The sequence below is a fragment of the Carcharhinus amblyrhynchos genome, chromosome 11 (assembly GCF_965287045.1).
Source record: "Carcharhinus amblyrhynchos chromosome 11, sCarAmb.v2.hapA, whole genome shotgun sequence".
NCBI classification, from domain to species: Eukaryota; Metazoa; Chordata; class Chondrichthyes; order Carcharhiniformes; family Carcharhinidae; genus Carcharhinus; species Carcharhinus amblyrhynchos.
The window spans coordinates 66441565-66454042 of NC_137334.1; the positions used below are offsets into that span (position 1 = coordinate 66441565).

General features: G+C 42.0%; 1 protein-coding gene across 9 annotated transcripts in view; it reads right to left on the reverse strand.

The window, feature by feature from the left end:
- The window catches only part of nckap5l (NCK-associated protein 5-like), a 567643-nt gene that overhangs the window by 264626 nt on the left and 290539 nt on the right, over nucleotides 1-12478 (reverse strand). For all 9 annotated transcript variants that reach the window (XM_080199314.1, XM_080199316.1, XM_080199313.1 and 6 more), the window contains one exon: nucleotides 1501-1591. In XM_080199314.1, coding sequence (XP_080055440.1) covers nucleotides 1501-1591 — 91 coding nt within the window. The remainder of the gene's footprint in view (nucleotides 1-1500; nucleotides 1592-12478) is intronic.

Below are 12478 nucleotides of genomic sequence, written 5' to 3' on the forward strand. Positions count from 1 at the left end.
GCCGCACTTGGAATATACTGTTCAATTCTGGTCGCCACACTACCAGAGGATGTGGAGACTTTGGAGAGGGTACAGAAATGATTTACCAGGATGTTGCCTGGTATGGAGGGCATTAGCTATAAGAGGTTGGAAAAACTTGGTTTGTTCTCACTGGAAAACGGAGGTTGAGGGATGATCTGATAGAAGCCTACAAGGTTATGGGAGGCATGAACAGAGTGGATAGTCAGAAGCTTTTTCCCAGGGTGAAAAAGTCAATTACTAGAGTCAATTAAGATGCAAGGGTTTAAAGGACATGTACAAGGCAAGTTTTTTTTTTACACAGAGGGTGGTGGGTGTGTGGAACTTGCTGCCAGGGAAGGTGGTGGAAGCAGATTCGATCATGAGTTTTAAGGGGCGTCTGGACATATACATGAATAGGATGGGAATAGAGGGATATGGTCTCCAGAAGGATAGGGAATTTTAGTTCAGTCAGGCAGCACAGTCGCTGCAGGATTGGAGGGCCGAAAGGTCTGTTCCTATGCCATAATTTTCTTTGTTCTTTGTTCTAGGAGCTTTGGAAATCAAGCTGGCTTTGTGGAGTTGAGAGATGGTAATTGACTGCTTGGATTATTGAAAGCCCTTCCAGTTGATGTTGAAACAGTAGCCTGAGGGTTTCTCAGTTCCCAAAGCAATATCGACAGCTGAATTTTCCCCAAAAAATTCGAAGGGCGTTTTTTTCTGGCAGTGCTCACCCCAACACCGGAATATCCCGCCCAAGAACAACAGAGCTTTGCATGGTTCTCCACGTCTGCTACAATTCCCGTGGCAGGCAGGATAGGAAAATTCACAAGAGTGTCACAAAATTCTGAAAACCAGAAATCGGGGAAATCGGCTGCAGATTGCTAGGTATACACCCTGATCTCGCATACTGTGTAGACTTGTATACAGTGTATGAGAGATCTGTCAACCCCCTCACCCTATGAACATCGCCCCCCCCACCGCCCCCCCAGCCCCAACCACCACCCCCTCCACAGAGTCCTCCCAATTGCCAATGTCCCACAGATTCCCCTGACTGCCAATCCCCCACAGAAACCCCCCCCCACATAGATTTCCCCAATCGCCACAACCCCCAACAGTCTCCCCCTACCCGACCACCAGACTCCTGATCGGCAGCCCTACCACTAGCCCCCACTTTTGCAGAGTTCTCTTCTTCGCTCCCCTCCTACCGACCTCAGTTGGCCCCATCCCTGTGACACCCTGAGTTTATTTGAAATTGCTGGCAATAAAAATACAAAGATCTGAGGCACAGTGCAAGGATCCAGTCACTCCTCTTCTGTTTGAACTCAGCAGATATTTTCAAACCGGAACTTCCCAGTCCACTATCTACAATCTTAATTTGAACGCTTGCAGTCCTCATTTCCAAATGTTGCATTGTTTCAGTTATTTATAACCAGATTATTTAGAAATCCTTAAACAGTTTGTTCAAAATAGCTGAATACAGTGGTTCAAATGAAACAATACCTGACATGCTTTTAAAAGCTCAGCAGTGGCTCCTGCACTCTGCCCTTGTGTGCCTTGATTCTGGAGAAGATTCCTTACAGTCTCTTCCATCCTGAAACACAGTAAAGAATTGATTACATGCATCTCATCCAGTTGGTTCACCATCTTTTTTCTATTGCTCATTCGCACTGTCCCTGTGAAGGATATCATTTAGCACTAGGCAGGCAGCCTCTGCTAATGATCCTTTGAGGTGGAGATGCCGGCATTGGACTAGTGTGGACACGGCAAGAAGTCTCACAATACCAGGGTAAAGTCCAATGGGTTTATCTGGAATCACAAGCTTTCAGAGGACTGCTCCATCATCAGGCGAGTTCCTCCACCAACAAGTTAATCTAAGGAGACTCATCTGGTGAAGGAGCAGTGCTCCAAACGCTTGTGATTCCAAATAAACCTGTTGGACTTTAACCTGGTGTTGTGAGACCTCTTACAATGATACTTTGGGCTAGCTTTTAAGAGGTACATTGAACAAATGAAGGATACCTCTTTCTGATTCTTACTTTGTCCCCAGGAGCTGCCAATTAGGCCTCCACTGAGCATCTCCCAACGGTGACATGATAGTAATTTGAAGACCAGATTACACCAGTCCCAAGTCATACCACACTTAACAAATCATTGCCACAACTGGCCAGCTCAGTGGAAAGCACATTGCAGGAGGCTCCACAGTGGATAACAGAGGACACAACCGGAAGGCAAAAACGTTGCACACACGGTATTGTCCATTTTTGTCCAGAAGTTCAGAGCGACATGGGACGTTGCCACCTGTAGGTGTCTTTCAACACACAAAGTGTGGCATGAAAGCTGAGCCTCACATACATTTGACAGCTACACGTAAACAAACTTCACTGCTATGTCACTTTGATGCAGCTCTGTGTTTCTTTGCAGCTAGCAACATAAACAAGAAATTGAACTTAAACCAAAGAAACAATAATCATTATAGGAGCAAGTACACTTCATACTGGTTTGTCGTAAAGTAAGACAGTCAGCATGTTTCTTTAAAATACCCTCTCACTGGATGATAAAATTACTGAACCTTTAAATGAAACAGAATTATACAAGGATACTTTTAATATAACATATGTATTTTTAATAACTTCCACCTTGGAACAGCATAAGCTATTTTCTTTAAGCATCTGCTCTGCAAGCAAACATGTGGCAACACATTTATTTGGTCACGCAGTGGTATTTCACCAGGGTTTAAAGTGAACAAGATTAACTCACCTTCCATTTTCATATAATTATTCAGTTGCTGTGCAAGTATTTTATTGTTAACAGAGCACAACATGAATAGTTGCACCATCTGTTGGCCAAATGTGAATGAGCATAAACCACATCTAATCTCCACTTCAGACAGTAGTACGTAGTTATTTGTGACAGAATGGAACAATCCTTACTAAGAATCTGATCTTAATCAAGTACATCAATGCTCCAGAAACATCCATTATACCATAAAGGTGCCGGATGGTTTAGAAGAGTTGTAATGCGGCATGGTAGCATTGTGGTTAGCACTGCTGCCTCACAGCGCCAGGAACCTGGTTTCAATTCTTGGCTTGGGTGACTGTCTGTGCAGAATCTGCACATTCTCCCCGTGTCAGCGTGGGTTTCCTCCAGGTGCTCCGGTTTCATGCCACACTCCAAAGGATGTGTTGGTTAGGTGCATTGGCCATGCTAAATTCTCTATGTTCCCGAACAGAGTGTAGCGACTAGGGAATTTTCACTAACTTCATTGCAGTGTTAAGGTAAACCTGCTTGTGACACTAATACCTAAGTATAAGATTAAATTTATGCTCCAAATAACAATGACATGGCCAATGTTTTTGCATTTTAAAAAATCGTATTTTTGTCAAGGCATCTTTTGGAATGTATTCCTTTTGCTTTATCATGCCAGACAAAAATAATAATAAAATTAACAACAGAAATACAGCAATCAGATTCAATCAGGCTTTTGGCCTGAAAAATACACAGATCTGCTCAGTTGGCATAAGAGCTCCTAACCATCCCAGAATATCCGGGGTGGGGGAATGGTCAGCTGGTCTAAAACGCAGCGGTAGGTGTCCGTGTTACTGTGGGTAAATCTTGGGCAGTCACCACTGGAGGGGGTAAGAGGAAAGTGACAAAGAACCAGTCACTTGCATTGCCAATTGTCTCTCAATGAAGCTCCTTTTTTTTAAAGGGACTGAGATTAACTTCTGCGAACATTTTGATGTGGATTTAAGATCACTCGACTTCTTAACCAGCAGAACAGACTGCTCTCCATCCATCCATCTATCTCTACATTTTCGCCTCAATATCCCAAAGATTTAATTCAAATTACCCATTAACTTTTTAACTTCCAGGGAATACAAGCCTAATTTATGTAATCTCTCCTCATAACTTATCCTTATGATTATTGCCTTTTGTCTTCTGTACTCTAATTCTTGAGATGAAACCTAGAATTCCATTCTGTCTCTATGCCTTCATCAGCCTGACGTGCTGACAGCACAGTGGCACAGTGATTAGCACTGCTGCCTCACAGCGAGGGGGACCTGGGTTCAATTCCCGGCTTGGGTCGCTGTCTGTGTTGAGTTTGCACCTTCTCCCTGTGTCTGAGAGAGTTTCCTCCGGTTGCTCTGGTTTCCTCCCACAATCCAAGGATGTGCAGGTTAGGTGCATTGGCAATGCTAAATTGCCCCTTAGTGTCCCGGAATGCATAAGTTAGAGATGTTAGTTGGGTAAAGATGTGGAGTTACAGGGATAGGGCATAGGTGGGATTGTTGTTGGTGCAGACTTGATGGGCCAAATGGCCTCCTTCTACACTGTAGGGATTCTATGATATCCTGTGAAACTGCATCCCCAAATTCCACCATTCTTTACTAGCACCAAACCAGCTTCTATTCACAATGCCATTACTGCTGCTTTACAGCATCCCCATATACGTACTGACAAACTGTCCCTGATGAAGTGTATCACAGGACATTGTGGGAGGATAGGGAGGAAATTGCAGGTCCCCTACCAGAGATATTTGAATCACTGATAGTCACAGGTCATGTGTCTGAAGATTGGAGTTTGGCAAATGTTGTGCCTTTGGTCAAAAAGAGCTGAAGGGAAAAGCCTGGGAACTACAGGCCAGTGAGCCTCACATCTGTGGTGGGTAAGCTGTTGGAAGGTATTTAGAGAGACAGGATCTACAGGCATTTAGAGACGCAAGGACTGATTAGGGACAGCCAGCATGGCTTTGAGAGTGGAAAATCATGTGTCACAAATTTAACTGAGTTTTTTTGAGGGGGTAAACAAGAAAGTAGATGAGGGCAGTGCAGTTGATGTTGTCTACATGTACTTTAGCAAGGCCTTTGACAAGGTACCACATGGTAGGTTGTTGCACAAAGGTTAAATCTCATGGGATTCAGGGTAAGATAGCTAAATGGATACAAAATTGGCTTGATGACAGATGACAGAGGATGGTTGTGAAGGGTTGTTTTTCAAACTGGAGGCCTGTGATTAGTGGTGTGCCTTAGGGATCAGTGTTGGATCCACTGTTATTTGTCATTTATATTAATGATTTGGATGAGAATATAGGAGGCATGGTTAGTAAGTTGCAGATGACACCAAGATTGGTGGCATAGTGGACAGTGAAGAAAGTTATCTCCGATTGCAATGGGATCTTGATCAATTGGGCCAGTGGGCTGATGAATGGCGGATGGAGTTTAAGTTAGGCAAATGTGAGGTGATGCATTTTGGTCGATTAACTGAGCAAGTCCTGCCCTGGTTCAATGGTAGGGAGTTGGGGAGAGTTACAGAACAAAGAGATCTCAGAGTACATGTTCATAGCTCCTTGAAAGTGGAGTCACAGGTGGACAGAGTAGTGAAGAAGGCATTCAGCATGCTTGGTTTCATTGGTCAGAACATTGAATATAAGAGTTGGGACGTTTTGTAGAAGTTGTACAGGACATTGGTAAGGCCACACTTGGAATACTGTGTACTGTTCTGGTCACACTATCGTAGAAAGGATATTATTAAACTAGAAAAAGTGCAGAAAAGATTTATTAGGATGCTACCGGGACTTGATGGTTTGAGTTGTAAGGAGAGGCTGGAAAGGCTGGGATTTTTTCTCTGGAGTGTAGAAGGCCGAGGGGTGATCTTTTGGAGATCTATAAAATAATAAGGGGCACAGATCAGCTAGATAGTCAATATCCTTTCCCAAAGACAGGGAGTCTAAAACTAGAGGGCATAGGTTTAAGGTGAGTGGGGAGAGGAGCAACTTTTTCACACAGAGGGTGGTGAGTGTCTGGAACACTGCCAGAGGTAATAGTAGAGGCAGGTATAATTTTGTCTTTTAAAAAGCTTTAGACAGTTACATGGATGAGATTGGTATAGAGGATATGGGCCAAATGCGATCATTTGAGACTAGCTTAGAGATTTAAAACAAAAGGGCGGCATGGATGCCAAAGGGCCTATTTCAATGCTGTAAACTCTATGACTCTATTTAAAAAATGAAAGCACATTTGTCCACCTCATCAATCGCTTTGCAGCTTCCTGTACTCTGCAAAAATTTAGCTACACCTCCTAGTTTTCTGTCTTCTGCACCATTCACCACCACTCCCTACTCCTATATCCAAGAAACAGGCCCAGGATACAAACCTGTGGGACCTAACTACTTCCAACTATTCTGGAGAACTACACTCAACATCATCTCTTTTATTTATTTCCTGCGAACTAATTTTAATCCTACCCTCCCTCTAATTCTACACTCTGAATCTTAAGTCTTGTATCATAATAAAAACTTTCTTCAATATATTTCTCCCCAAAGAATTTTACATTGTCAAACACATTACATTATCCACGCTAGCTACTTGTAAGTATGTTTTCTTTATCTAAATATGTGACAATTCTTCGTAGGGGGCGCAAATATTTTCCACAAGTACGGATGTTAAACTAATGGCATGTAATTAGCCAGAATAACTGGGGATAACTGCATAATTGGGAAACAACTGATCAACTGAATCTGATTTAAGCTGAAAAAGGTATTTTTTTAAAAAAATGACAGTTGTGTGAAGCAAGTATACATTCACAGAGAAAGCTGCAGGTGGAATGAAATGATGAGTGACCAAAAATATGGCTTTTAAAATGGGAATTTAGTAAGAGTTGGAACTTGGTACACAGGGATAGAAGATGCCAAGTAGGCAAGTCGCTATCTTATAAACAATACAAACCTTATGGTAGAAAAAACAAAACATGATCATAGCAGGAAAGACAGTGATGTTTTTAAAAATAAGCACTACTTTGGCCATTTGACCAGTCAGCCAGAGAACATCCACATCTGTACAGATCTGAAACACAAGGCGTTATTTTAAATTGTGTTGACAAGAGTGGTAACCTGATAGAGTGCATCGTCCACCCATTATAGAATCTATATTTCCAGTAATTTTGATAGAATGAAATTAGATGGCATCTACAACAGGCATGCTTCTCCCCTTCCCAAAGTTACCTATCTTTGCTCCTCATCCACCTGTGCCCTCTTTCTCTTTGGATATGACAACCTATTCGAACTGCATCCATGACATGCTGGATTATCCCAATCTCATTATCAAATTCTAGCTATTTGAACTCAAGCAACTGGACTGGACAACAGTTCCCCAGTTTGGCCAGGTACTGCTCAAATGTTCAACAACTCCAACATTTTGCAAGGATATAACATCACTGTCTTTCCTGCCACGGTCATGTTTTGTTTGTTCTACCATAACACTTGAATTGTTTATATAGATAGCAACTCACCTACTTGGCACCTTCTATCCCTCTGTAGCAAATTCCAACTCTTACCAAATTTCCCATTTTAGAAGCCATATTCTTGGTCACTTATCATTTCAATCCACTCACAGCTTTCTCTATGAATGTATGCTTGCCTCACACAGTTGTGTCTTTTTTTTAGAAAAATATACCTGTTCAGTTTAAATCAGATTCAATTGATCAGTTGTTCCTCAATTGTGCAGTATCCAAAATCCAACATTTTGGCATTAAAGAGTTAAGTGCTGCCTGTCACTGCTCCATGGTGACTAATTTACTCACTTTCCTGCGTCAACCACAACTTCTCTTAAAAGCTAGCTACAGCCTTTTAAAAAACTGCTGCCTGGGCAGATTTTTACAGTTCCCAGCGAAGTGCGCCAAACTCTCCCTCCTTATGCCTGCGGCCTAATCAAATAGAAGATAAAAAAAACTTCAATTTACATAGCACTTTCATGACCACCAGATGTCTCAAAATAATTTTACAGCATTGCAGAATTTTTTGAAGTGCAGTTAAGTTTATTTATTCGTGTCACAAGTAGGCTTACAATAACATGGAGATGAAATTGCTGTGAAAATTCCCTAGTCGCCGCACTCCAGCGCCTATTCGGATACACCAAGGGAGAATTCAGCATGACCAATGCACCTAACCAGCATGTCTTTTGGTTCATGGGAGAAAACCAGAGCACCCAGAGGAAATCCATGCAGACATGGGGAGAGCGTGCCGACTCTGCAGAGACAGTGACCCAAGCTAGGTCTCGAATCCGGGTCCCTGTAACTGTGACGCAGCAGTGCTAACCACTGTGCGGCAGCAGTGCTAACCACTATGCAGCAGCAGTGCTAACCACTGTGCCATCCACATTACCGTTGTAATATTGAAATGTGGCAGACAATTTTCACACAACAAGCTTCTACAAACACCAAAGTGATGAGGACCAGGTAATCTGTTTTTGTCATGCTGATTAAGAAGGATGAATATTAACCAGGTCACCAGGCACAACAGTTTTCTCTACTTCAAAATAGTGCCACAGTAGATCTTTTAATCCCCCCACACAAGCAGTTGGGGTCTCATCTGAAAGATGACTCCTCTGACAATGCAGTGCACCCTCACTACTCCAGTGATGTGCCTTAGGGAAAGAAACATCCATAGCAAAAAAGCAAAGTTTGCTTTGGGTCAGTTCAACTTCATGTTTGCATACCATTAAAGCATTGCATTAGAGCAAGCGAGCACTACCAATTTGGGAGACAGTTTGGGATCCTGCACTAGGGCAATAAAAAAAAATGTGAATAATGTGACAAATTATCCTGACAACTGGGGAACCTCTGCCCCTGGGGCTCATCTGCCGCTACAACTTTATTATATTCTGTCTTCTGCAGAACTTTTGAAGTATTCTGGTCTCAGTAAAATCCATGTCCCCTGAAACCTTCAAAATCACAGCAGTACTCTACAGTAGGGATTCTTCCTCTTGGATGAGTTCTGAAGCTTCGTGTGTTACCAGTGCTCTCTGACAGCTTTGAGTGATAGGGATCCTTTGTTTCAGCTCAAACTCCAGTTGGCCTGAAAGCTCTTAAAACTGCTTTGATTGACAGAAGCACGCAATCTCACTAGAGGCATCTCCTTGATTTCTCTCATAAGCCCCAGCTGCTCTGAAACCTCAGAACTGCTTTAGTTGACAGGAGCATTGAATTTCATGAGAGAGATCCCCCTGCCTAGCTTGAATGAGCTACAGCAGCTCTGAAACCTCTTGGAACTGCTTTGATTGATAACTCCACAGCAGATCAACGAGGGGATTAGCCAAGGTTTGTTTACACAAGGAACTGATAGTCCATTAGCTGCTAAAAGCTTTTCTGACTGACAGCTCCTGGGCAGATCAAACAGTTCACTGTTGATACAATCAGTTCACCCTCCATTAAACTTGAAGTACTTCCTCTTGTCACAACTGTTCTGTCTGTATCCATTTGTTTAACACTGCATTTCTTTTCAAGTCTCTGCAGAAAGCAGCTTTATTTTAGCAGATATGAGTGAGATGGTGGGCAATTGGTGACTAGGCGATATGCGAGGGCTGGTATTGGGGTAACTCTACCTCCCTGTGTGGAGACTGTTTGCCTTCTAATGTTTAGGTGAGATTGGAAATTCATAAGATTTGATATGTGCTAACCTATGTCTCTCTGCTTTATTGTGTACAAGCTCAAAACCCAAGTGTACAGTGCCACCCTGATACTCCTGCATTGAGTGCAATTTCAGAACTACACTTGGATAGTTATCATGGATACATGGGAAAGAGAGAACCTTAGAGATGCAGCTGTCTTGGGGAGAACTACATGTTTGATTCAGTTGTATCATCTATTTTAAATAGACATTTTAATTAACTGATTTTTTGGGAAGCAGTTCAGTTTTTAAAATTTTTTTTTATTAGTCACAAGTAAGGCATACATTAACACTGCAATTAATTTACTGTGAAATTCCCCTCGGTGCCACAGTCCAGCGCCTGTTCAGGAGAATGCATCAAACCAGCACGTCCTTCAGAATGTAGGAGGAAACTGGAGCACCTGGAGGAAACCCACGCAGACATGGAGAGAACGTGCAAACTCCACACAGACAGTGACCCAAGCCGGGAATCGAACCTGGCGCTGAGGGGCAGCAGTGCTAACCACTGTGCTACCATGCTACCTTTACAGGCTCTGGGTTCTGGGTTCTAGCCACACTAGAGACTGTCGGAGGTGAATCCACAGTTATAACTCAAAGATTGGTCTCATAAAAGATCCAACATGAAATGCTTCCTGCATTAATGTGAGACTGGGTTATTCCTCCTTCAGTAATTCTGAGAGAAGAGAAAGCAGGAAGTGTTCTTGAATGTCAGCTGATCACTGGTTTGGGAGCCTCGCATCCCTGGCACATTTAACCAGCATAATTCACGTGGGGACATTTTTCTGAGTTTTAAAGTGGTTGACTCCTCAGTGGCGCAGCCAATGCCAGTGGGAAACACATCGATTTTTATGTTAGCTGAAGGTGGTTAACAGAAATTTCAGGTTTTTAATTAAGATTCTGGTACATGCAGTGGAGCATTTTGCTTAGTTAAAGCCAGGTTAACTTTGTCAAAAGTAGAAATTGATGTGAATTTAAAGATGCAAAAAATTAGTACAGTTGACTTGTTAATGTCTTCCCTGAATTAGCAGTGGTCTTAATTGAAACAGTATATTTCACATTACAATTCTGGTCACATCTGTGGTAAAGGAAGAAAAGGCAATTATTGTTGCATCATTGGGATATGTAGTGTGACCCTGTTATCAAAAATGACATTACAGAGGACGGGAATAGATTTTTTGACCATTCGTTTCTATCATCCTTACTGAATAAAATTGTCAATTGTACTTCTGAAGCAACCACATTTGTTTATTTTTTATTTTGGTTGTTGCATCATTTAGTCACAAGTAAGGCATCATTTAGAATTAATTCAGGAGAACTGAGGCTATAATTTGTGTTAAATACTATTCACTACGAACTGAATATTTTTCATTGTTTTTTGGTTTATAGTTTCAACCTCAGTTTCATAGAATCATAGAATCAACCGTGCAGAAGGAGGCCACTTGGCCCATCAAGCCTTCACTGCCAACAATCCCATCCAGATCCCATCCCCGTAACCCCATATTTACCCTTCTAATCCCCCTGACACTAAGCGGAAATTGAGCATGGTCAATCAACCTCACCCACACATCTTTGGAGTGTAGGAGGAAATCCACGCAGACACAGGGAGAATGTGCAAACTCCGCGCAGACAGTGACCCAAGGCTGGAATTGAACCCGGGTCCCTGGCGCGGTGAGGCAGTAGTGCAAACCACTGTGCCAAGCTTTTTTTTTGAAAATACTTAAAGGAAATCAGATGTTGGCAAGTAAGAGAATAGGGGCAAGTACTTTTCTGTTCAATTACTGAGTTGTATTATATTTACCAAGATATTACACAGATAAAAGCCCTCTCTGGCCAGAATTCTCTGGCTGTTCATGTCGCTGCCAGAGAGGATGGAGAACTGGGCCCTCAGCCAAATCTCCATTCACTGCAACAGGACCAGAGAATCCTGCTGACGTAAAAGGCTGCAGAATTCCGGCCTCTATTTCATTAGGGAAAGGAGTTCTGAAATGGGATTGCTTTCTGGCATTGACTGTGAGTGAAATATCAAATGCAAACGTCCAAAAGCACAACAATCAAATTAAAAAAAATATACAAATGGGGTCGCTTCAGAAGTACAATTGACAATTTTATTCAGTAAGGACGATAGAAACTAATGGTCAAAAAATCTATTCCCGTCCTCTGTAGTGTCATTTTTGACCACAGGGTCACCACTACCATATCCCAATGATGCAACAATGATTGCCTTTTCTTCCTTTACAATTCTGGTCACATCTGTGGTGATGTGAAATACACTGTTTCAATTAACACCACTGTGAATTCAGGGAAGACATTAACAAATCAATTGTACTAATTTTTTAGCATCTTTAAATTCAAATAAATTTATACTTTTGACAAAGTTAACCTGGCTTTAACGAAGCAAAATGCTCCACTGCACGTACCAGAATCTTAATTAAAAACTCGTAATTTCTTCTAACCTTCTTGAGCTAACATAAAAAGCTGAAAACCAGATAATGGTTTTTCACCTTTAAGGAAGTAACTAGACCCGTAATGTTTTTCAGTGCACTCTGGTGGTCTCTCTCTAGAATTACAGCAAGGGACTGGCAGTATCCTGGATGATTTTGGGGATGTAACCTCTTGTAATGAATGCTGCTCAGTTACTATTTAACATTAAAAATGCACACTGGTTTATAGTCTGAATTCCAGTTTAACTCAGAAGATGAACTCAGAACTTGAAGATGAGCAATTTATTTGGTAGGATGTGGTTCTTGCAAACAAACCAAAGCGAGGGGGGTAAAAGCACTAGTGACATCCAGGAACATAACACCTACTTAAAAGGGAAATCAACTTTACTCCAGGGAGATCAACTGTGTGGTCCCAACCAATAAATGTTATTTGTAACTTTTGTTCATGATCATGAAATATTACAAGTTATATTGAATTCCTGCTATTGCAACGCATAGGCACACAATCAAAGGTAGCCTCCCCTGATGCTACCTGGTACTAGACCTGGCACACGGCTGCATTACCCACACACACACACACAGTACTTGGTGAAAA